Source organism: Natator depressus, chromosome 6 (genome assembly GCF_965152275.1).
Source record: "Natator depressus isolate rNatDep1 chromosome 6, rNatDep2.hap1, whole genome shotgun sequence".
In the NCBI taxonomy this organism is placed as follows: Eukaryota; Metazoa; Chordata; order Testudines; family Cheloniidae; genus Natator; species Natator depressus.
Window position 1 is genome coordinate 120886008 of NC_134239.1, and position 27224 is coordinate 120913231.

At 39.1% G+C, this 27224-nt stretch overlaps 1 protein-coding gene across 3 annotated transcripts; it reads right to left on the reverse strand.

The window, feature by feature from the left end:
- Nucleotides 1-1741: 1741 nt before the first annotated feature.
- On the reverse strand, nucleotides 1742-27224 carry NAA30 (N-alpha-acetyltransferase 30, NatC catalytic subunit). Of its 3 annotated transcripts, none has more exons than XM_074956448.1 (5): nucleotides 27105-27224; nucleotides 26098-26859; nucleotides 17277-17400; nucleotides 15011-15066; nucleotides 1742-4988 (listed from the first exon to the last, which is right to left on the reverse strand). In XM_074956448.1, exons 2-5 carry the CDS (start codon nucleotides 26854-26856, stop codon nucleotides 4851-4853), a joined length of 1077 nt encoding a protein of 358 aa, XP_074812549.1. In that variant the 5' UTR covers nucleotides 26857-26859; nucleotides 27105-27224; the 3' UTR covers nucleotides 1742-4850. The 3 variants fall into 3 exon arrangements, with proteins under 3 accessions (XP_074812549.1, XP_074812550.1, XP_074812551.1); XM_074956450.1 differs by lacking the exon at nucleotides 1742-4988 and adding an exon at nucleotides 12545-12660; XM_074956449.1 differs by lacking the exon at nucleotides 27105-27224 and having other exon boundaries at nucleotides 26098-26906.

Below are 27224 nucleotides of genomic sequence, written 5' to 3' on the forward strand. Positions count from 1 at the left end.
ATAGCATGGAATGGTGCTACCCCAAAGACCACTATCTGATTCTCCAGCCTGCCAGAGCTCCATCCAGGTAGGGCCACTGCCTAAAATATCTACATTCTCATAAATTTGGTCTAATCTGGCTTCCTGTTTAAACATAGGTCATATACTTTCACCCAGTTACCCCTACACTGAGCCCAACAACACAGAGCAGGCACGGGAAAAACTGTGCCACAAAGATGACAATTCTTTGTCTTCCGTTCAGAAATTCAGAGATCTGCATGCTCAAAGGGAGAAAGAATTTCTACTTCCTCACCCGAAGCCTTTGGACAGGTAGGGAGGTATTTCCTCCATTATTTATAGCTCAGCTACTACAGCACTTTAAGTTTAGGGAAACTAAAGGCTCCCAAACAAGATAACCTACATAATTCTAACACAGAGTAAGTTACCACAATATATTTCTTAAAAGCATTCATAAAAATATTTGCCAGAGTACTGAAAGCTATCTTCAGCTACAGCCCTGAAAGGTTCATTTCCCAACGTCATAGGTTGAAAATCCAATGCTATTGGATCTTTCCAAACCTATTTTAGTCTACATATATTAACTGTATGTATTCCTGCTGTGACTATATTGCAGTACAAAACAAGAAAACAACATTTAAATCTACATCTTGCCCAGAATTCAAGAGGTTGCTGAGGAACATAGGCAGCAGCAATGCTCTAGGCCAGTTTCTGCCACACTGCTTTACCACATGATACACCAAAAGAGCTGAAAAAATTCAGTGCACACTGGTGTTCCTTGTCCTGGAAAAAGTTTTCCATTTATACACCATATTTTCTAGCAGCAGAATACTCCATTAGGAAAGATTACCACCATTAGGACCACAAAAACATTGTGTGTGCAATATTCTTCAAAACTGCTTTGTTCTGCTCCATTTCGTTTTGGTGACTGACATTCTCATAATCCAATAGGACTGAATCTAGCTGGAAGACAGCCTGGAGTAATGAGAGCCAATAAAATGTCAGCTGATCAGTAATTCAAGATGTAAAACAAGTTAATCTCAGTTGTGTTGTACACCTCTTACAAACATAAGGCCAAATCCTGCAAGTTACTTATATGGCTAGATTTTAAAAAGGTGTTTACACCCTTTGGTGCCTAGTGCTGTTTTCAAAAGTGCTTAAATGCCTAATTTCCACTGAAGTCAATGGGAGTTAGGCACTTTTGAAAAGGCACCTAGTGGGAGTTTGGTGCCTTGGCACTTCTGAAAATACAAGGTGCTAATCTTTGTGTTTAGGCACCTAAATACCTTTAACAATCCAGTCCTCAGTGCCCTTGAACAGGCTATTGATGGCCCCGAACTCCTGTTTATTTCAATAGGAGCCAACTGCCCATATTACCTCACGGGACACTTTGGCACCTTGCAGGGTCAGACTCACAGGTTGCCTGTCTACACTAAGTGATGCATAATGCAAACAATCTCATATTTTAGTTCAGCCACAGAAATGAAGTTCCTATAAATAATATTCAACATGATTCTGAACTAGATTTGGAAATCACAAATATATAGCTGTGTATGAAGGGGTCAGGAGTACAGTCTTCACTTACTAATATTTCTCCATTCATCCTCTGAAGACAGTAAAAACACACACACAATTATGTATGTTTTTACTGGCAATAAAAAAAAATCAAACTAGAACATTAAAATGTGCATTTAAAAGGAAATGCATAAACAACTTAACCATATTTTATTTGACTGCATCTTATTTAGACAGCTTGCACATTCCATAACCTCACTGGTTCTTGTTCTTGCCAAAAGGATAAAGGACAGAAGAACATAATCCACGCAAAACAGCAGTCCAATATTTTGAGATACACTTGATATTTTTTAGCTACCCACCTGATCCCCGAACTCCAATATAATTTATGGTCGCATTTCTACAAAACCTGAAAACCTTGTAACTTAGCACTCAGTTTTAGTGATGTCTTGTAGTGCACCGAAACTGGGATGCGCTATGCAATGCCAATTAGATTAGTGGTGAACCTGATAATCGTAACTTTTTTTCCTTTTTAAAGCATTGTAATGCACACATTTCTGACATGTCAGCCAATAGTAGTATTTCAGGCAATATAAAGTTAAACATAAAAGTGACTTAATACCAACTCCTTAGTTTAGATTTGTCAATGCAAAAAGGGGCAGGGAGCATGTCTTGGCAACAAAGACAAAGAACCCCAAGAAACCCTGATTATGCCTTTCTATTTGAAGTACTATTTGAACTGTTTTCATGTTAGTGATAGTCTCACCTTGTTGCAAATTCAGGACATCCCACCCTATGCAACAAAGTGAGACTATACCAATTTTTTGAATACCAATGTGTACAGCTTCAGTATATTCTGTAGTGAACTCTGTGTGATACAGTAGCAATATTAGACTATTGTAGACAGCACTCTTAAAAGAAAGTTGCCCCCATTTTGCTCAGAATTCTGAAAGTTTGCATGGTGAGAACCACTTCTTGCCACGACTAGACTGAATTGTATTTGAATTTTGCTCAAAAGTGGTATTTGTGCAACAACCTGTATGAGCTATTGTAAGCTAGGTTCTAATCTGCTTTTAATATTTAAACAGTAGGTGTTTTCAGATTTGACCAGCAAAGGACTTCTCTTCTGCTGTTTTTTAAACAATGAAGCAAGACTGGTTCGCAATTTCCAACACTGGATCCCCTACATAGTCTCCAACAGTTGGTAACAGACATGAAGTATCTCCTCTCTAGATCATTAGTGCCAAATGAACCAAAGTAGTTACCATTTGATAGGACACCAAAACACCTATGGGAAATAAGTTTGTGGTGAAGGTTCAGTTTCTAGTGGACTGAAGTCCATATCACTGAAATCTTAACTAAAATTGGCACCTACTGACAGTATATTCACAAGAGGCCAAGCAATGATTGATTAAGCAGAGTCAACAATATTCTTATCCCTAGAAGTTTTTGAATCAGAACAAGCATGAATTACATTACAGGGTAGTATGGTGGAAACATGCACTGCCACTGACCACACCATACCTGTTCTGTAAATAAGAGTCTTCAGTTTACATTTATTCTGGCACTATTTTAGAGGATTAATTTCATTTTAGAAATGGAAAAAGTGAAAAGCACAAATGGTGTCCACAAGCAGAGAACTTCCAAGTGCCAATTTTAATAAAAAAAAAAAATCTTTATTTTCAAATACAATTCACAATTTGTACATGGTGAGAAATGCCTGTCACCATGTGAACGCTTGTCTGTGCAAAATAAGGCTGGCTTTCGTTTAAATCCAGTTTTCCTGCAAGGGGATCTTTTCCTAACTTACAGGAGGTAGGGTTTTTAAATGTACAGTAATTATAACAATTAAAAAACATGACTCTAACCAAACCCTAAAAACACAGTGTAATAAGGCAAATCTGAAGATTATACTCAGTACAGACGAGCAGACTCATTGAGAGTTCATCCTTTTTTCATGGGTTGCCTAGATTCTTCCACTTATATAAATAAACCAATGTCACCTTTTTTCAAGATGAAATACAATCCATTTATAAATTTGGTCATATATCACATCGATCAATCAGGAGAGCATAAACACAGCATTACTGCTGAACAAGTTGATGGCTTAGGGCAAGACCTATGTATCCCATTTAAAAAAGGGAAATCCCTTCCCTGCTACATTTATTTTAAAGGGGGGTGGGGGGAAGAACCCCCGCAATAACTTAGCTCAAATAAGTTTTGAGAAGGTGAGAGCAGCTAAAAATGGATACAATACACCTTGACATTTATTTCAAAGATCGAGAACCGAAGATAGAAGCATTTTAGAACACTGAAGCAAAGCAATCTGAATCCAAATCAAAGTGAAAAAATTGTTCTATTTTAAAATAGCTGTTCTTCAGAGCTTCTAGAGATAATTTTGATTAAATAAAATCATACCAATTTACATTAATTTTTTTCTATATATTTTTTAAAATCCCTCTTTTAAAGAAAAAGTGCATCCAAAAGCAGCAGCGATTTACTGGTGACATCAGGTTCTTTTTTTAGCAGCTACTCAAGGTTTTTCAAAATAGCTTAACACTTCTTGCTATAAGAAAAGAAGGGCTTTCCAAACCCTTTTCTGGGAGAAGTATCCAAATTATAAAAATCTGAAATAATTTATTATCAAATTCAGAATTTAAATAAAAGCAGAAGTTTGCTTGCAAAGACAATTGAAAAAAGTAAAAGAAAAAAGCATGCACTCAAAAATTAGAGGTGAAGACAAATATACTTATCTATACAGGCACTGGCAGACGCAATTTAATTGTTACTGTTACTCATTGTAACACACACCCCACCCTACAATACATTTTTTTTTCATTCACTAATCACTGAGGTACCAATATTTAAGAATGGAAAATTCAATATTGAAAATAAAACCTAAAATTGAAGCCTTTTTCCAGAAAACTATGGCAAGTTTTGTATGAAATGTTAGTATACTTATAGAATTTTACAATCTATATTGGCTTTTTTCTGGAACCAAGCATTGTGTTCCACATACAGTTTCTTTGATCAAGTGTTCACTATGTATGTAATACAGTCAGTAGACTTGCAAATGAATGAACATATCTTGGCTATCAACTGGCACATCTTGCTGGTACCAAAAGAACTCGAAGTTTGAAACAATCTGTTTTAATTCAGAACAAATGCGCCATGCCAAAGTGCAACAAATATGTGCGACACTCAATGAGACACTGACAGATAAGAGCTGCATGGAAATTACTAAGTCCACCTGCAAAGCAATTCTGTACAAATTGCATTGCATGCAAAGGACAACTCTGTGTTGTTGGGAAGTCAGTTGATTGATGTGATGGTTTCTTTTAACGCAGCCACAGTTTAAGACGCAGTGCATCAACTCCATTTAAATAGTATCTGAACAGCCTCTTATCTCGCACAAAACCAAGATTTTCATAAAGTTTCAAAGCAGACTTGTTTGTGATCTCTGTTTCCAAGACAACCTTTAAAGACAATGAAAAAAATAAGTCAATTTTGAGAAGAGTTGCATTATTTCAGAAAAATTATTTACACAGCTATCTGTTCGGTTTTAAAACTCTTCTAGATTAATAGACTAATGTGTACCCATAAACAATTTGTTAATAGAATTTAGCTTTTTTTCTGTTCATTAATTGTCCAAATGGAACCCAATTTTAAAAAATGTGGCAGTTACTCAACATCAATTAAAGTTTTGTGCAATCAAATTTCATCTGTTTGCCGTATTGCTTCAATCAAGTATTTGATATTTGGAATTTATTATTCAAATTGAATGGCTAGGGACCTAAGTCACATGGTACCCTTTCAGTTCTTTCAATGAATGCTCTAACCTTTGTAAACTAATTACACTTTGCCCCAAACAAGTTTAGCTTCGTGATTAAATAGATTTGACAACAGATCCAAGTTTAGCTTTCCATGAACATTTGTTAGACGAAATATTTACATGAACATTTTTTGTGTACAGAAAAAGTGCAAACTCAAATCAAAATGACAGTGAGCTGTAGCTCACAAAAGCTTATGCTCAAATAAATTTGTTAGTCTCTAAGGTGCCACAAGTACTCCTTTTCTTTTTTCAAATCAAAATGAAATTCTAGGCAGATCCTGGCCCCCTCAAATGGCTGCTTTCTGCTATACTGAGAATTTGAAAGTGGAAGACAGCTTGGGTGAAAGTGATCATGAAATGGTAGAGTTCATGATTCTAAGGAATGGTAGGAGGGAGAGCAGCAAAATAAAGAAAATGGATTTCAAGAGTGCAGACTTTAGCAAACTTTAGGTAAGATCCCATGGGAAGCAAGTCTAAGGGGAAAAACAATTGATGATAGTTGGCAGTTCTTCAAAGAACATTATTAAGGGCACAAGAGCAAACTACCCCACTGCGTAGGAAAGACAGGCAGTATGGCAAGAGACCACCCTGGTTTAACCAGGAGAAATCTTTAGTGATCTAAAAATCAAAAGAGTCCTATAAAAAGTGGGAACTAGGTCAAATTACAAAGGATGAATATAAACAAATAACACAAGTATGCAGGGACAAAATTACAAAGGCCAAGTCATAAAACGAGATCAAACTAGCTAGAAGCATAAAGAGTAACAAGAAAACATTCTAGAACACATTAGAAGCAAGAGGAAGACCAAGGACAGGGTAAGCCCATTACTCAATGTGGGGTGGGAGAGACAATAACAGAAAATGTGGAAATGGCAGAGGTGCTCAATGATGTCTTTGTTTCAGTTTTCACCAAGAAGGTTGGTGGAGATTGGACGTCTAACATAGTGAATGCCAGTGAAAATGAGGTAGGATCAGAGGCTAAAACAGGGAAAGAACAAGTTAAAAATTACTTAGACAAGTTAGAAGTCTTCATGTCACCAGGGCCTGATTAAATGCATCCTAGAATACTCAAGGAGCTGACTGAGGAGATATCTGATTAGCGATTATCTTTGAAAAGTCATGGAAGACGGGAGAGATTCCAGAAGACTGGAAAAGGGCAAATAGAATGCCAATCTATAAAAAGGGAAATAAGGACAACCTGGGGAATTACAGACTAGTCAGCTTAACTTCTGTACCCAGAAAGATAATGGAGCAAATAATTAAGCAATCAATTTGCAAACATCTAGAAGATAATAACGTGATAAGTAACAGTCAGCATGGGTTTGTCAAGAACAAATCGTGTCAAACCAACCTGATAGCTTTCTTTGACAGGACAACAAGCCTTGTGGATAGGAGGAAGTGGTAGACGTGGTATATCTTGACTTTACTAAAGCTTTTGATACTTCCATAACCTCCTCATAAACAAACTAGGGAAATGCAACCAAGATGGAGCTACTCTAAGGTGGGTGCATAACTGGTTGGAAAATCGTTCCCAGAGAGTAGTTATTAGTGGTTCAGAGTCATGCTGGAAGGGCATAACGAGTGGGGTCCTGCAGGGATCAGTTCTGGGTCCGGTTCTGTTCAATATCTTCATCAATGATTTAGATAAGGGCATAGAGAGTACATTTATAAAGTCTGCGGACGATACCATGCTGGGAGGGGTTTCAAGTGCTTTGGAGGATAGGATTATATTTCAAAATGATCTAGACAAATTGGAGAAATGGTCTAAAGTCCTTATTGAATTTCATCCTATTTACAAATGCAAAGTACTCCACTTAGGAAGGAACAATCAGTTGCACATATACAAAATGGGAAATGACTGTCTAGGAAGGAATAGTGTGAAAAGGGATCAGGGGGTCATAGTGGACCACAAGCTAAATATGAGTCAACAGTATAACACTGTTGGGGGGAAGAAAAAAAAAGCGAACACCATTCTGGGATGTATTAGCAGGAGTGTTGTAAACAAGACACGAGAAGTAATTCTTCCGCTCTACTCCGTACTGATTAGGCCTCAACTGGAGTATTGTGTCCAGTTCTGGGCGCCACACTTCAGGAAAGAAGTGGACAAACTGGAGAAAGTCCAGAGAAGAGCAACAAAAATGATTAAAGGTCTAAAAAACATGACTTATGAGGGAAGACTGAATGAATTAGGTTTGTTCAGTCTGGAAAAGAGAAGACTGAGAGGGGACATGATAATTTTCAAGTACATGAAAGGTTGCTGCAAGGAGGAGGGAGAAAAATTGTTGTTCTGAATCTCTGAGGATAGGACAAGAAGCCATGGGCTTAAATTGAAGCAAGAGAGGTTTAGGTTGGACATTAGGAAAAACTTCCTAACTGTCAGGGTGGTTAAGCACTGGAATAAATTGCCTAGGGAGGTTGTAGAATCTCCATCATTGGAGATTTTTAAGAGCAGGTTAGACAAACACGTAAGGGATGGTCTAAATAATACTTAGTCCTGTCATAAGTGCACGGGACTGGACTAGATGACCTCTCAAGCTCCCTTCCAGTTCTGTGATTCTATATAGGGAAATTACTGAGTGGCATGCAGTTTGCCCTACACCACTCCCAGCTAGTCCTGGCATAGGTTGAGCATGGAGAGCCGCTTTTTTCTATTCCCTTGTGCTCTGGCAATTGCTGGATGTGGAAAGGCCCCCCTCGAAGTATGGCAGCCATGTATAATTTACAGCAAACCTGAGCCTGGCCTAAGTTACAATGAGAAACAAATTGGCCCCAGGCACGGGGGAGTACAAAGGTGTCATAAAATCAGTGTTGGTTCCACTCTTCATCCCTTTTCTCAGCTGCACTGAGCAGAGCTCTGGCACATCAGAGAATCTAATCTAAATTTGTAAAATATAGACACATTTTCACAATATTCAACCAAAACTCAAGCAGATCTTATTTTAACACTAAAAATGGTCTCTATATGCACAAGAACATACAATACTTGCCCACCAAAATGAAAACGACAAGCTCTTCAGACTACAGATTAATCCATGATCAAGTGAATTTACATATTAAATACAAAAAAAGCATTTAATACTATAATGATGCGCATGGTATAGAGACCACAGAATTAAAGCAACATTTTGCATAATATTTGCAGCAAACTATGAATCAATTCTCTTGTTGATGCTCAAGAAAGAGCTTCTAACGCTGTCAAACTGTAGCATTTCACATCCACTTTGCAAAGGTACAAATGGCTACACAAAATATAAGACAATGGAAAAGAAAATGTGCTCACCATGAACTCTGAATGCATATACTAAAACGTAATACATATCCATTACATTTACAAGTTTGACTAATGGCCAAATCTGAAACATCTCTGACCACATATTCCAGCCATTCATCCCCCCTTAATCCCCCCACAAATAAACCATGTCCTGGGATAGGCACAGCAGGGAAAATTAAAAGGAAGAGAAGGCTAAAATAATTCATTTTTTTAAATAAGCAAAGACAAAGTGATGTAAAATAATAAAAAAAAATATCCAGGGTGATTAAAACATGGTGGTCAGTTTACTGTATCTGTATTTGTAAGACATGTTAATTCAATTCTAAGCCTCCTGGGAAGAATTAGACATTGAGTTTCTGGTTTTCAATACACCTTGTTACTTTGCTGGAATCATTATCGAGACTTCTGACTGGGCTCATTAGTACTACCATATTAATTTGAATTGATTAAACAAACATTGACTCAATCACTTACTGAAATAGTAATAATTTAGAACTAAAGAATCAATGCTTATTTTCTACTTAATTACAATTAAAAACCTCAAATTACTTCTGAGCTCAGATTAAAACAAAGCAATACAGAGGTCAGGAAATACGACCCACATAAGTAACACTGAGCAGGAAGCCCCTTGTCATTTGAACTTTGTCGACCAACAGCATTCGTTCTCACTGAAGTTTAGCAACTTGGCAGAGTACTATAACATGCCTGTGTCCAGTTTCAACTTTGCATATTCATGCTGATTTGCAAGCAATGCCAAAGGGCTGCCAACCACACCTGCAAGTCACTTATTTAAGAGTGTTAAATGTTGAAATTCAGGTCTGCTGGAATCCCAATACTTCAGTTCTCCATTCACCAAGACACAATGAAACAGACAATACTGAAGTACATTTGTTTACATCACACCATAAGAAGGGATAGATAGTGTCATACAAAGTGAAAAATTAATGAAAAATTAAATAAGGCAGTGAGCTCTGATTTTAAGAATGCCAGCATTTTCAGGGTGGAGAAGAAAAAATAAAAAGACTGACTTCTGATGCTCTACAAAGCAACAGCAGCTCTATCTAGGTTCTTTTATAACACCCATCACCATGGAATCTGAGGTGATAAGTATTTTTGTCCCCATTTTACAGATGGGAAAACTGCAGGAAATAGATTAAATAATTAGAGTACAGCAAATTACTGGTTCATCCAAGAGAAGAACGCTGGCCTCATTACTCCTAGCCAGTGCCTTGGCCACTGGTCCATATCATCTCATTACGATTGATACTTACAATTTAGAAGGCTAGTGTAATCTAGTGTAATTTTAACCTTCAATTAAGTATAAAACTGATCAAATATACTGCTGGAAAAAGTTTAATCTTAAACACTGAATAGACAAGATATATGTACCTTGCAGACAAGAAAGACCTAAGTCACCCTGCTTGAATAAACAATATGCAAGTGATACTGAAATGTGTATCTGTACATAATCAAGAAGCCAAATTACATTCTCTTGGTTGTTTTTGTTCATGCTTCATTTGGTTTGGAGGGGTGTGGTTATGCAAAGACTTGTCCCATTCCTGTATTCAGTTTCAAATGCAAGACAGTGTGTTCAGTGTTCCCACTCACTTCTGTCCTAGAGCATTTCCTAAAACCAATTTGCTTTCGGTGTACAAGTATGCTTGTTAATTCTTTTAATAACTCAGAATCATCATCTCCTCTGTCCACCTGCATGAATCCTGACCAGCTCAATCAATAGAATAGTATTTTCTACAGACACAAAGTTTCTGAAGAAAGACCATATTTCCAGTGAATAATCTGAAATATTTCATGATACCATACATCATCCTTTACAACATATACAATAAAAAAGCCACATTATGATGCAGTATTTCATGGAACCAGATGCCTGGACTCTCGAGTTTAGCTGACTTAAAGTTGTGATCCCAGTGAGATAAGCAAAGTGTCACACTTTATTGTTTACTAGGCGTATTTATGATGCTAAAGACCAACCTAGCTGATAATAGTATTCATGGTGACTTTCAGCTGTGAACTGTTATCTGTTTCAGTGAGGCTGCTTGTGAAAAGCTGCGATTCCTTTTCACATTTTGCATAAGCAATTTTCTTTCCTAACTTTCAGAAAAATTGTGAGAATGTTAAGTATTTTTAGCATGTACTGCCAATTTATTTTGATTAGTTAGCAGTTATACAGTGCTATGAAGATGTAAGACACTGTGCAAGTACGAAATGTTATACTTCGATTACTATGAAAGATTATACACTAATGAACAATCCATTTTTTCCTTTAAAGAATCAAATTCCCTCAAGAAGGGAAAACAAATCTACAGGATGGCCCTAAATGCTGCAATTTTTCAGCCAGATCTGCTTTAAGGGGAGTTTTCAAACAAAGAGTGGTTAAGAGGCCAACTCCCATTGAAAGTCATTGAAAATATCCTCCTAAGATATTTTACTAATGAAATGCTTATAACACCTACGAAGTTGAGTATTCATGAAATCAAAAAGACAGACATATTTGGCTTTTTTCCAAACCATTGAGTTTTCACTTTTAGCGGAGTTTGGGGCTATGCAAATACAGTCACAGTAATTCATGTAATTATGTATTTCAGAGGCATAGCTTTTAAAATTGTTTCCGGTAGACCACATTTTCTACATATTGCTCTCAGATCATGCCAATAAATTATGCTAATTTACCATAATCTACTATAAACTTTGGCTCATTTAGTTCCCCAAAATCTTTAGTCCACAATCTTGAATGATCATCATCAAAATTCACTATCATTAAGTATCTCAGAAAACCATAATGTCAAAAATTACATTAGTGAAATTTAGGGACTTGGCAGCATGTTAAATTTACACACATGGACACGTATTTAAAGTAATCTTTCGCTAGTGGTACATTCTTCAGACTTAAATTTTACCTGTAGCTCAAAATGGCCTTTTGACCAAAGTATGTTAAGCACACAGTGCCTGAGGCCACGTCTACACTTATTGGAAATCGACGCTGCTGTGATCAATGCAGTGGGGGGCAATTTAGCAGGTCTGATGAAGACCCAGTAAATCGACAGCAGCGCACTCTCCAGTCTACTCCACTGGAATGAGAAGAGTCAGGTAAGTCCACGGGAGAGTGTCTCCCGTTGACGCAGCACAGCGTAGACACTGTGGTAAGTCAACCTAAGCTACGTCAACTCCAGTTACGTTATTCATGTAGCTGAAGTAGCGTAACTTAGGTCGACTTACTGCAGTAGTGTAGACAAGGCCTCAGAGATCCGATTCTACCTTGGGACTTTGTATGTTTGCCTAGTTTGTTACCACCAGCAAACAAAACAGAGATTAAACTTTTTACAGCTACCATTATGCTGTTGCAGCAAACTTTCAACCACCACAAATGGGCACCACCATATACTTTAGGTACTAAATGTACATCACAGTTCACCTACTGTTCCCTAAGATCTACCCCTTGCTCTTCAATACTTTCAAAGTATTGTACAAGCTTGACAGATTACTTGCCCAAGTATTACTGGGAACATGGTATTTTTGTCACCTTTGTTCCAAGGTAAGATTTACGGGTAAAGTTTCAAAGATGCATCTAAACATGTTTTAAGTGGGTGAACAAACAGGCACTTGGGAAAAACTGATGTTTGCACATGGGACAACATGCTCATTTTTCAAGCACACTTTTGAACAAAAATAAGATTTTTTACATTTTTCTCCCTTACTGTTCACTGTATTCTGAGTAGCAGCAGTGAAACTGAACAATATCTTGTTAATTTCTCTCTGCCACTGATTGGAAAAAAACCAATAGCAGCAGACGTACTGCAGCAATCTATAGGCGCAGGAAGACAAGCTGTAATGCTGCATCATTTCATACTTGCTTGGCTATGTACCAATCATAAGGACTAGAAACTTAAATAAGAATTAAAAAAACTTAAATTTTGCAGAAATGGGTGATATGGGCGCTTCCTCGCTCATCAGGGGAAGCTTCCCACTCTTCAGTGATGAGCAGGTCTGTGGATTTTTCCAATCCTTGTCATGAGCGAAAACTTTTCTGAAATATATTAGGAGGTTCAAGTAGCCAAAGTTGTTGTATTGTTGCATCACAAGCATCTGGAGGAAGTCACCTACGCCCAGACTTAGTGCCAAGGAAGAGAAAAAATATCAAGACATATTTGCTATATTACTGTAGACAGTTTATATGTGTTAATATCTCATAATAATGGATCACAGTGAAGCCTAGAATGTAGCACATTTAACGGGAGAGTTTGAAAAGTATATAAACGACCTAACATGGAAAATTATTTATACAGCAGAGGGGCATAGCATTTAACAAAAATGAAATAGCAGGGTCTATGTGTTGAGGAACTTGTAGTCCACGTTAGATTTTACACAGTGAGAAATAAAAACAATAAGGTGTATGGGACAATGAACACAAAGATTACAATAGGAAAAACTCATGAGATGTACTTAATATTATGTATGTGTCTTATTAGTTCCTCTCATTTTAAAAAAAATAATCATTTATTAGTGAAGGATGGTTAGGGCACTAGTCTGTGACTCAGAAGATCATGTTACTACTCCCTGCTGTGCTACCAATTTCCTGTGTGACCTTGGGCAAGCTGCTTCACCTATCTGGGTCTCAGTTCCCCATCTCGAAAATGGAGATAATTGCACTTCCCTATATCACAAGGCTGTTGTGACAAATACATTAAAGATTGAGAGGTGCTTGGATACTATGGTAATGGGGGAAATATTGCCATTTATCTGTAAATGGTGATCAAATTCAAGGCCGAACTGGAGATCAGCAATGGAAGACTGATAAAAATGAGGAAGTACTGAAGAGGTATTTGAACAAGGAAAGGGATATGTAGTGACAGGACCAGGACGTATATTTCAAGAATAGGGGATGACATGGGACAAGACATGGAGCTGCTTATGGGAAAAGGAAATGGAGAGTTATCAAGCTTCATTATGTTGCCAAAGCATAAGTCATAAGTAGGTAAGTGCACATGCAGTTAGAGTAGAGCTCTGAAGGGCCCTGGGAAAGAGGGTTTGAATGAGTTATGGAACAAAATCTGAAGACCACTCAAGGAAGAGGTAGAGGTAAGAGCTGTGGGGGAGGACAACTATTTCAGCAGAAGCACATGAGTTATAATTGAGAGGCACAATCCCAGAAATGGGAGGGCCAAAGGAAGCAGATGCAGTAATTGAGCTGAGAGGTGACCAAGAAATTGGCAATAAGGATGAAGGGGATAACAGAGAATAAGATTCCGAAGAGATTATAGAAAAAGTGGCAGAGTTTATCAGTAGCCTTGATTGGGGGGGGGGGGGGGGGAAGAGAGAAAAAAAATACATCCTAGAAGGGTTTGTTTTTGTTTTTTTAAAGAAAACCTGCAATTTTTAGTTCAAATTTCCACAACATACCTAAATACTGCATTAGCAGGGTGCACAGCTAATCAGGATACCCTAGAAAGATCAAAGGACTGGCTAACCTCCCTGAGGAACTATGAATATGATTTAGTGCTTTAAATCACTTACATTAAGGACAACAGGTTTATGGTTCTATACTATTGAGTGGAGGAATGAGTGTTAAGGAATAGATAGCTGGGGTAAACAGACAAGCCTGTGAAGAACCTTATTCTCTCCCTTTCTTATTTTTCCTCTTCACCCAATCATATTAAGACTACATTAGTTACTTCTTATATAGTCAAATAGAACTCATAAGTTTTCATCTAGTTGGAAGAATTTTGCAAAAAAGATAAATAGGGATATTAACAAAATTTAGGATACAGAAAGTAAAGTTTGATTTTATGATACTGCAATAGTTTTATTAAATTCTCTGAAGAGAATACACACTAAATCACTTTATGATTTTGTGATAATTCTATGTTATTGGGAAGTACTCTGTATGGGTTTCTTTTGGAAAATTTGATGATACTCTGATAAGACCATGTTTTACAGTATTACAGTTGATACTGTTTCAGTGTTTAACTTCACATATCCTGAATACAATGAGGAGTTAGGTACAATAACCGACTCAAATTCCAAAACAAGCTCTCTCTGTTCAACAGCAGCATTTATTCTTAGAATGTTTGGGAGCCCAGAGCACACGAATCAAACTTCGGGAGATGTATCTAACTGTTTAGTGTAGTATATATCAAAAGTATTAACTCTTCTTATTTGTACATTATGTTATAGTTAACTAAACTTAAGTTTGAAAACATACTCCTCAGTTTGCCTTTTTGAAGGTATCCCATCTCCTACAATAAATGGAAGAATTACTTACAAGATAATCAAGTGTCTAAAAGAATGCCTATAAAATAAACCCATGGGTATGGAGAACAACACAAACACAGCATAGAGTACTCCCTCAAAATTTTTGAGCACCTATAAAAACTTACCTCATCACAATCTCCTTCAACCATGGCATAAATAGCTTTCTTAACCAAATTTGTACCTGGAAAATAGATTTTAATAGCATTAAAGTAAAATAGAGGTAGAGATTTTTTAAAGAGATCTAAATTCAGAGAATCACAGTTTACAGATTACTAATTTTATAATATATATATTAATTACATCCACATATTCCATTTCAATACACAGCACAGTGGCATATAATAAATAGTCACAATACCCAAAACTAGACTGCAGATTCACTGTCTGCTTTCAAGGTTTTGGCATTAAAATTGCCTTTAAGCATATACTAACTATTCTGTATTTGCAAAGACTTCTACGTTGCACCCATGAGAGTATTATAGGTCTACAGGTATTATATAACATATACAAGCTTCTCCTTGGAATCTGAAGTTCTTTTCTTTGTCTTTCTGTTGTTATAAACAGGCTTCTCATGTTTAAAAATATCCTCATATTTTACATAATAAAGATGAATTTCAAGACTTGTTTGATTCCCTTTTGTTGCAGCTATGATTGGAATCCCCTTTGAGCATATTTGAGGAACATTTCTCTTGCAAAAAGATTGCTCTTTAAAAAAAAAGAAAAAACACACCCTGAAACAATCTATAGATTGTATATTTAAAATACCAACTAAATAGATACAGAGGATGAAATTTCACCTCTTACAAAGTTTGATATATGCTGGGGACAGGGAAAGGTAAATCTAATGAGTAGTGATGCTCTTTGTGGGAAAAAAAAAGATCTTGAGAGGTACTGAGGGAAGGTACTTTGGATTTGCTTCAAGTTAAAAAGTGAAGCCAGTGCTACCCTGATGTGGCATGAACAGGATACAGACGGGGCAGAGAAGGGGAGAAGTCATGCAGAGACAGCACGCTTTGTGGACATAAGTGTAGCGTTAGTTGGCATCCCCTTGTACTCCCAAGCATCTGCAGCTAAATCATGGCTGCCTCCTGCATGACAGTGCTCAAGGGAAAGGAGGGAGAGTGATCTCCCTGTATCCTTTCCCCTATATACTACTGTGACTATATTAGGGCAGTCATCATTGGCCCCAAACTTGGAAGTCTATGCCAAAATTTTGCTTTTATAAAAACCAAGACTACATTCAAGATTGTTTGTGCACTTGGGGTGAAACTTGTTTTGATGTTGTGTCATATTTGGAGGAGCTGCAGGAAGAGAAAGGGGTCGGAGAAGCACAATAGAAATATTTTACAAATCTGTCCCATATTTTTCTGGTGCAAGTCATGCTCTCTGTCCTCCATAACAAAAACAGAGTTTAAACATACAGGAAGCAAGAGTTTGCTCCATAACGAATTAGTAGCAAAGCACATCCTTGTCCTGAAATGCTGACATATACATTTTAAGTTTCAAAAGTACTGCAAAATAGAGGACAATGTTTCAAGATGGCCTATTTAAAAAAGTAGTTCAACGTTGGTTTGGTAAGTGAAGATAACAAGGAAGAAATTCCTGGCACGTATGTTAAGGAAACTGTCCAACAAACTATCTCAAATTTGGTTGCCTCATAAGAAGAGAGATTTTTTTAAGTATACATGCTGTAATTAGCTATATGTATGGCTCCCCAAAGGGCAGTATGTGGCAAATTTGATCAAGAGGAGTCAAAGGAAGAATTTACTAAAGCAGCTCACCGGGATAGTGAGTAGGAGGTTGTGAATGGGTTTATGTGCAAACACGGCTACACAAGTTATCCATTTCTTTTCCTATTTGGCACTGACATTTTACAAGAGAAACTGAGGTGGCAGGTTGGGTATCTTTCATTTCAGACCTATGCCAAATTTACCAATTATTCAATACACCCAGGAATTTAAGTGCACATCAAGAATGCTCCAGGAAGGTAGCACGTAAGTGTTGCTTGTCCAGACTTGGTTTTGGGGAGACTGCTACTACCAGAAAATAGGATTTTTCTTGGGTAAACAGCCTCCTAGTTTAAAAAAAAAAAAAAAGTTCAAGTAAAAAATGAAATAAAATTGTTCTCCATTTTTCATTGGAAATGAACTAGAATTAGTTATTGCAACTCCAAAGTTGTAAAATACTATCATGTCACATGATAGTAAGTGTAGACAGCCTCCAAACCACTTCAAGTTACTCTGAGTTAAAGAAAAAAAAGCTTTCTAGGAAAACAATCTTTTACCTCTGCAGAAGCCTGTTATTTTTGTGGCACTCTTCTATTCCAAAAGTTACAACCATCCCAACAGGGTTATCAGAGTTTGAATAAGAACATGGAGAGGCTATTCTTACCAATGCCTTTTCTTCTGTATTTGGAATCCACTGCTAACATGGCTATATAACCTCTGCGGAACATCTTTTTGTGCATATCCAACTTGCAGACGATGGCACCTACACACTCCTCACCTACCATGGCCTTAAAGACAAACAAATATCTATGTACATTCTAAGTATGTGATATACAATGAATGCCAACAAAACAAAAGTGAATTTGTTTGCCTTTTAAATTACAATCTTACGTACACAAAAGTAACAAATAATAGCTTGCACTGTAAAACTGTATATACAGTTCAAACATACATCCAAAGTACAGATGGGAAACTTTATCAACACCACTCTTTATAGTGTTTCTCAAAGTGATATAAAAACCAGGGTTTACAGTCATTCCACGCAGAACTTCAATGGGAGCAGACTTTGTATATAAGACAAGACTCTAGAAATAGGTCCTTCAATCTATCCTTATTTACTCACATTTAAAAATAAAGACATGGCAGCCTGAGTAAAGAAATAGGCTTAGAAGGATTAGATTTTTATCAACAATTTCACTGTACACATGGAAGCCGACAAAAATTGCATCAACAACAATCTACATGCACAGATAGGCAAAGCAAAAAAACCCAAAAAAGCCGCTGCTTGAGAACTTTCATGTATGGATATTTCCTTTGTATATTTTGACACGTTATGTTGACAATCTATGTTTTAACAGTCTCAAAGTCTACCATTATTTAATAATTGTCTGACATTCCCTGCCCCATAATTCCTTTTATCTATGAAAATTTGAGTATATAAAAATAAAAAAAGTTTAAAAATAAACATTGCTATTATCCATCAAATTTATAAAAAATCCAACTGAATTCTGTCAAGACTAGCGCATAAACTACAAACTGAATTTATTTTTGCATATGATTTTCCATGTTTGTTTACAAAAGCTATGAAAGATTATACTTGTTTTAAGTTTCTGTTAGCAATTTTTTAACCCCAAGAACATAATGGCTCTTATGAAACCCTGATGTTTTATCTTTAACAAGTGTCACTTTTCATTCCAGTAACAAGGAAAAGAAACCATTCAGACAAAAATAGTTTTACCAGTAATTTCATGCTTTTCAAGTACCTTTAATTCAGAGTTCTCATTTACTTAAGAATTCCTCATTAACAGTTACTCCCAGTGACACTTGCCATGAGAGGCATGGTCATGACGACTTAGTCGCTCTGAAATACTTCATATTATGAAATGTTAAATAAATGGAATGATTATAATTGCTAACCGCATTCACACAGATTTAACACAATGAGGCTGTGTATAAGTACAAGGATCCATCCAAGTGGCTCCTGTTGCAAGATGAGGACCAAAGTTTCCCTTCACGAAAAAATATTTTCCTTTAGTCCTTTTAATAGTCCTGCTCATGAGTGGTGGGTTATTATTGTGTCTACACAAATCCACTCGCCAAGAACCCCCATTGAAGGAGAGGTGCAGCAACTGAGAAATTAGCAGTGGTTGCAGAGTAGCACCATGACATGGGGGGAAAGATTTTATTCCCTTGATTATAACAGTTTATTCAGATTTTGTGTGCAGACTATTCGGCAAAAGTGCATCAAGCACTGAAAGAAGTTTCTAAATTAAACTTAGCAAGAATAATTTTTTTCTTAATGTACCCAAAAGAACTGGTCTACAATTTAGACAAATGGCTTTAAAAAGATCTATTTAAAAAACAGGGGGGAGGGGGGAAAACACTTGAGATATAACACACCCTACAAGTTGTTTTGCTTCACATTTCATAATTTAAACAGGCAAATCAAGTAGATTTCTTTCCATTTCTTTAAAAGAAAAAACACCTCTTCAACACTAAGACCTAGTATGCCAAGTTTCAGCCCAAGGCAAGTTTTGTATAGCTCAGGCCCTGAGAAACATAAAGCATTACAGTAAAAGCTGTTTAATCCGGCATGTTGGGGAAATGGGGGGTGCCGGTAAGTGAAAAAAGCCAGTTAACTAAGATGAAAGGAGTTTGAATGCAGGCGGGGGTGGGGAAAAGAGAGAGAGAGAGAGAGAGAGAGAGAGAGAGAGAGAGAGAGAGAGAGAGAGAGTGTGTGTGTGTGAGTGTGAGTGTGAGGACTCGGGGCAGTGGGTTGGGGCGCGCTCACCTCGGGCAGCTCCCCGCAAGCAGCGACCAATTCTGGCTGCTCACAAGCGGAGGCACAGCAGGCGGCTCTGCGACCTGCTGCCCCCCAGCCCCGAGCGCTAGCTCTCCAGCTCCCATTGGCCGGGAACCGCAGTCAAGGGGAGCTGCGGGGGCGGTGCACAGAGCTGCCTGCTGCACCTCCACCTAGGACCAAATGGGACAGGTCGTCGCTTGCAGGGAGCCGCCCAAGGTGAGCACCCCCCCGGATCCAGCACCCCAACCCCCCTCCCGCACCCAAGCTCCCTCCCAGAGCCCGCATTCCACACCCCAACCCCCTGCCAGCCCCGCGCCAACCAGACTATAAATTGGAATTTCAATGAAAATCAGAAATGCCGGTTTATAGAGCTTTCTGGTTGGTGAAATGCCAGATAAAACAGCTTTTACTGTATATTGGAAGAACTGACAGACTCTTAAATAGTGCTGCTACAATTATGCAGAGTACCTGATGTGATCCCACACTTTGATTTAAAGCATACACACACCTCTTGTCTTTAAAAGAACATAATGGTGCAAATTACTGTTCACTTAGAATCATACAGAAAACTTTATAGATAACATACTTGATACATGTTGAAAGAAGTGAAATTCGAGATAAACAGGAAATAATAAATGTATATACCAACATTCCATTGGCTACAAATAGTGTTCATTTTTATTTAAAAATAAAACTGTACTACTGATCTAGCAGTTCACTGACACAAAACTGCAGATTCATTGATCTTTGTGGTTACTGTCAGAAAATAGTGATAGGTAACAAAGTGGTATTGTACATGTTTTTCAGAAGATCTTTTCCTGCAGTTCTTAGACAAGGTTCCCAGTGACTCCAGTAGCATTGTGCTTGCATAAGGACTGCAGGATCAGGCCCTTATTTCCCTTTTCCCTCTTACTGAAAGGTGAAAAACCTACTCCAGCATGTAAAATTAATAGTTTAGTTCTCTGGCATTCTGAAGGAGAAAGTGGAAACAGCCTAAATAAAAACAGACTGAAGCAAAAGTGAAATTTCCATACAGGATCATTTCAGAGCAAATGATTAAGAGCCAAATTCTGCTTTCAAATACATGAATGCAGCTCCCAGTGAAATCACATGTAAGTTTTTAACAGCAGATTTCGCCCCAAGATACCAACTCCACAAACCAAGTATTAAATATTCCCAGTACTAAAGGTGTTTGTACTATGAGATTATTTTTCAAACCTATATTAGTCTAAATCTCAAAGAGTGTTAACTTGCATAAATTCAATTTCATCATTTGTTACCTGTTTTTTAAGCAAGAAAATTTAAATATTTAACTAAAGAGATGATTTCATCTCATCCACATATTGCAAGAGTTATTACTAAACTGTCTACATTTTGCTTCACAAGCTTCTACATATGGATTGGAACATTAACTAAAATAAAAACCTAATTAAGTCTTGAAACCAAAGGCTAGAGTGCCTTTCGGAGCCACATGATATGTCTCAGGTTTTGCTATCATATCACCAACTGTGAAAAGAGAGGAAGGATGGTCCAGTGGTTAGGGCACTAGCCTGGGACTTGAGAGTTCTGCCACAGACTTCCTGTCTGCCCTTGGGGGAGTCACTTAGCCTTTCTGTGTCTCAGTTCCTCCATCTGTAAAATGTGGATAACAGCACTTCCCTACCTCACAAAGGCATTGTGGGCATAAACACATTAAAGACTGAGAGGTGCTCAGATACAATGCTGGGAACCATACAAGTACCTTAGATCAGTGGTTCTCAAAGCCGGTCTGCCGCTTGTTCAGGGAAAGCCCCCAGCGGGCCAGACCGGTTTGTTTACCTGCTGCATCCACAGCTCCAGGCCAATGGGGGCTGCGGGAAGGGCGCCATTTCTCGCAGCCCCCATTGGCCTGGAGCGGCGAACCACGGCCAGTGGGAGCCGCGATCGGCCACACCTGCGGACGCGGCAGGTACACAAACCAGTCCAGCCTGCCAGGGGCTTTCCCTGAACAAGCGGCGGACCGGCTTTGAGAACTACTGCCTTAGATAGACAGAAGCAACAGACAAAATATTTCAGTTAAAAAAGTAACAAGCTCTGGAGGAACTTGTGTGTTCTTAACTGAGTTAAGTTGAAATACAAAAAGAAATAGTTGTGGTAGACTGCAAGACTGGGAGTCAGGTGTTCTAAGATCTATTCCTGGGTCTGCAGTGACCTTGCTCTGAAGGTCTGGGCAATTTCCTGGCCTCTCTATGGTTCAGTTTCAATGCCTTAGTTTTTCCCACTGAAAAGTAGTGAATACTTTTCTCAAAGGGGTCTTATGTTAATGTAAAATGCTTTGAGATCCTTGAATGGAATATGATACAGAAGAAAAACATTAATAGTAATCATAAAAATCTCAATTATAATCATTAGGGATTTATATCCAAACATCTGCAGTCTCTTTACTGGAAATAAAAAAAAATTACCTTTAGAACTTGTAGAATTCAATTGAAACAGAACTCCTACTACTGCTAATCACATGAAGTTAAGAACCCTATAGAGGTATAGAACTTGAGTAGGATCTATAGCTGGTTTTTTGTTTGTTGTTTTTTTTTTGGGGGGGGGGGAGATTTGCAAAAGGTATCAATAATCAGAAAGAAATCTACTTCTATATAATAAGCAACATGTCCTATTTTACCAAATCTTTGGAATAGACCAGGGTTTGCTTAACTTGCCCTTTCTAAATTAAAATAAACATCTTCCCTGAGCCCTCTAATGGCAGCCATAAATGGGAGAAGTTTTGTAACTTTAACCATGCCAAAACTAGAAAGTTAAAAAGGAGCTACAATTTTTTTAAAAAATATGCTCACAATTTTGTATGACGGATGAACCTGTTCTAACTAAAGATGTTATACACAAGGCTGAACTGGGGAAAAACATGTGGTCTTAAGTCATTTTTGACTGACAAATGATTGTCATACTTCATTTTTAATTGCCACCATTGTAGAGAAACTGGACCCTCAGAGATGAGAAAAAAAAATTACACTTTCAAGGCATCTGCAACTTAAGATGGATGCCTACTTTATCAGAGATGGCCACAAACCTAAGTTCCTAACTAAAGTCAGTTGTTGGGTCTTGTCATAGGCGAAGACTGTCAGTTTGACAGGCCTCTTCTATGACAAGTCAACCTGTGGAACTCTTTGTAAGAGGATGTTGTGAAGGCCAAGACTATAACAGTGTTCAAAAAGAACTAGATAAGTTCATGGATGATAAGTCCATCAATGGCTATTAGCCAGGATGGGAAGGGATGGTGTCCCTAGCCTCTGTTTACCAGAAGCTGGGAATGGATCACTCGATAAATACCTGTTCTGTTCATTCTCTCTGAAGCACCTAGTAGTGACCACTGTCGGAAGACAAGATACTGAGCTAGATGGACCTTTGGTCTGACCCAGTGTGGCCATTCTTATGACTTACACTAGCCTAGTCAATGCAACCAAATCAATAACATGCTGGATGAAAGAGCCGGTGATCCTGCTTCCCCTCAGCTTCCCCCCTACTCCCTCCAAAGCCAGTTACAGGTACTGTATTCCCAGCTGAGTTTTCAGTTCCCTCAGTTTTTAATGTATAAGTTCCTGATTGAAGCTGTAAGAAACCAATGCCCTATAAATTTGAAATAAGAGAAAACTCAAAATTTCCTCTTTGCTCATGAAGGCCAATTTCCAAGTGTTCTACCTTAGCAACCATGTATGCAGCATTCCTAGTCCACTCCCAAAGAGAAAGTTCTGCTCATTTAGGTGCCCAAAGATGTCAACTAGTTAGGATAAGTATGTTGCCCAACATGTTGAAGGTTTCAGCAAGGGATGATTCAGGAAAACATGCCATCTTGGTCTTAACTGAGAGTGGACTTAGCACTTTATCTTGTGAAAGCCACCTCCCTTCAGCATGAAAGAAGTTGCCCGTGAAGGGAACCCATCAGAGCAATGCAAACAGTCAGGTATTCTCTGGACAACTTTTAAGAAGTTCACTTCTCTATAAGTTTCTTAAAGGAGTGGTGCAATCTTTGAGGAGTTTTTTTTACAAGTTCTTGCTGTGTAGGGAAAAACAACGAAGACATGAAGCATTAGATGTGATGTTTTGGTTCTGTAGGCCCAGGTCTCTATTCTTTCCTGTTATCATCTTGCACTTGACATGCAAATTACAATAGAATGCTCCCCGCAAATGTGAAAACTTTGATTCCTGAAATGTCTCAAATACGCATTTGTCTGTTGTGCGTACATAGCTCAGCTTTACAAAAAAAGCAAGTCTTCAACAGACCCTTTAAAAACAAGCCTCACAAGTGCTAAAATCTGTGCTGCATCAGAGGCATCAACTGACTCAGCACACTGAAAGGCTTAAGAAGTCTCTTTTCCCAAGTTTTGAAAGCAGTTGCTCTTGAATATCCTCATCCATGTTACTAATACAATACGAAACAAACTTATTTGATAAAGACATTGTTTTCAATTTGTCAGCTGCATTAGACTAACATTTGAAGTCACAAGTGTAAGGTTTTCCACAACTGTATGTGCTTTACACTGTTGTGATTCAGAGATACCAAATCTGAAGGATATCTGTATCAACATTGCCAGTTTGAGTACTCAAGTTTTGTTGGTTTTTTAAGGCTTCAAGTTTTCTCAAAACACACCCTTAAAGATAAACGTAAGGTTTCTTCTTTCCCCTTTGATGCTGCAATCACTTTAAAGACTTTATAGCTCCACAGCCAGCACTTCAGAGCACTCTATATGCTGGTTTTGAATCCACTGATGTAAAACCATGTCTCATGTGTCACATTCCCACATTTTCTTTGAGAATGTCACTGAATTACTTGTCACTGTCCTTTTCATGGAACAGTCTTCCTAAATCACTCTTTGGCAAGAACTGAGCTCCACAGACTAAACAACATATCCTATAAGATCATGCAATGCTCAACAGTGCCTTCTGGCCTGATTTCTGCTGACACATCCAGCATCCCAATTCAGTGCCGTGTGCACATATGGGTACTTGAGTTTCATGTCACACAAGTGTTTTTAATAGGACTTGTTTTGTATAAGGTAAATCTAGACACACTCAAGTACAGGCTTCATACTATTTTATCAGAAGCAGCTATAGCAGGCTGCTGCACTACTCTGCATCGAACCACTGAGGTTCCTACATTCAACAATATGGTGGTCCAAATAGGATACACCATTATAAGGCTTCCGTTGTATATCCATTTTTAACTATTTCACATTTTTTGCACAACTTTCCATAACCCTGCTGTATCCCCTTGTAAGGGTCATAAGGCCCACAGTTTTGGAAACCCTAGTACAGACCATTAAATTATGCCCACGGTTAACTCAGAAAATATAAGCACATAAGCGCCAGTAATCCACAGTAAAGGTATAGTCACATCTTATTCCCATGTAATAATAATTATTCCTGAGTGAATATTTGCAGGCCACATGTGATGAATGAATACTATTGTACATAAAGGAGAAGAGTTTAATAACTTAGCAGAAAGAACTTCTGCCTCCACAAAATTAGTTACACCCTGTCTGTAGTGTAATAGCTAGTCTTTAAACTGTTCCCAAAAGATCCATAAAATGTTTTTCCTTCTTTTACTTTGTATTCAACTTCATTTCAATATGATAACTGTCATAAAAATGTTTTCATACAAATGTTGACTTTCCTTGTGTAAATGGAAACTACCTATTATCTATTACCAAGGACAATGTTTACAGAATCAAGGCCATACACTTACACACATACTTTGTTTTAAACGTAAGTATTCACGTGCATAAAGTCAAACATGTGCAGAAACGTCTACAGGATTGAGGCACAAATGTTTCTCTAGACAACTTACATATTGTGCTCACACCCATATGATTAGTTTATAACACTAAACTTTTCATTACTAAAAAGGCTTTAGAACTTACTAACTATGTTTTCTTTAAGATAAAAAAGTTCAAGCCACTGACAAAGGCAGACTAATGGACTATTAGTCTAATATAGCAGGCAGGAAACAAGACTGGATGTGTTATTAGCACAGTATTTGGACATAGCATGACAATTATGATTTTACATATACTGTGACTTTTGCACTAGAAGATACAGTTGTATTTTATGTTTCATTTTCAACTAGTTTTGCAGATAAAAAGTTTGAGGTTTGCAAAAATTCAATTCCATGATATCTGTCCATCCCATTACATTTACAACTTAACTCAGACCATATCGTATAAGTGAATTACTTTGGACTGTTTTGTACAGCACCTTGAAAAAAATTATCAAATTAACTCACAAGACTTGCTAGTTAAGTACTGTTACTTCAATTTTACAAGAGTGGAAACAGAGGCAGAGAATGAAGAAATGAACTGCAAGAGGTCGGAAAGAAAATCAGTGTCAATGGCAGGCTTAGAACTCAGGAGTTCCTGGGTTTCAGTCCCACATGCAAACCCCATTACTCTACTTGAATCATTCATTTACGAGCGTGACTACGTATACTTTCTGAATTGTCTACATAGAGCACCACAGGTACGCAGGGCACATCACTGGTAAATAAGACAGGGTATTTCCAGAACTCTCTCCATCCCATGACCATGAAAAAGCATCAGTTGGCAGCTCAAGCTTCCCATGAATTCCACCCCCCTTCCAACCTGCTCCCTCTACCCCAGACCCTTCCCAATGTCTTCCCTCCTCCCCCACCACTTACCAAAAAGCAAAGCTGTGGCCAGTTGTGGATAAAATACCTATACGTGTAAATGGAGTAGGGTTCAGACAGATCTTTGGTGATCAGTCTCATGATATCGGGCATCTGCAGCTCGGACTCATACCGGACGTATCGTATCGTTAGGTCCTCCTCGGGAGGAGAGTCCGTCCCCGAGCCTTTCAAACTGCAGGCTGCTGCTAAGGATGTGGAGAGCAGCAGCAGAGACTCCTCCTCCTCCTCCCCTTCATCCCCCTCCTCCAGGCCAGGCCCCCCAGCCAGTCCATTGCGGGCTGCAGTGGCGGCCGCCGGCTGGCTCCTGTCCCCTGTGGCTGCCGGGGGCGCAGTCCTGGCCTGGGGCTCCGGGAGGTGGTTGGGGACGGGGGGCGAGCACGGGGCTGCGGCCGGCGGCTGTCCGGAGCCCACTGTTTTGCCGGCTCGCTTGTTCTCCGGCCCCTCGGCTCCCTCCGAGCTCAGGATCTTGCTCTTGAGGGAGGCTCGGAGGTGCCGCAGCTCGGGGCTGAGGAGGCCGTTGAGCTGGTGGTTGTGGTGCGGCGGGTGGTGGTGGTGGTGGAGGAGGCGGTGCTGCTGCGGCGGCCCCCCCTTGCCGCCGCCTCGCGGCTGCGGCGCCTGGCCGCCCTCCTCTTCCTCCTCCTCGTCCAGGGCCCCGGGGCAGGCGGCGGCCCCCCCTCCTCCGGGGAAGGGGGAGAGGGCGTCCCCCGGCGGGGCGAGGAGGCTGCTCGGCCCGGGCGGTACCTCGGCCATGTCCTAGAAGAGAGACCGACACAGACCCAGAGAGAAGGAGAGCGTGAGACGGGGCAGCCGCTTCGCTTCCCTTCCCTTCCCGGGCCGGGCCGGGCCGGGCGGGGGCGGCGGGGAGCCAACAAAGGTAGAGACGGCCCCCGGCCCCGCCTCACATCGCCGCCAGCGGCGGCTGCCCGGGCTCCTGACCCCGCCGCCGGGCCGCTTCCCCCGCGCGGCCTCCTCCTCCCCGCCCGCCCGCGGCCACTAACCCCAGCGTCTCCTCAGCTCCTCCTCGGCTCCCACTCTCCACTCATCCAGTGGCCGGAAAGCGAGCCCGCCGCTGTCGTACCCACGGCAAAGTTTCCTGTCAGGCTTTGCGACACTTCCCT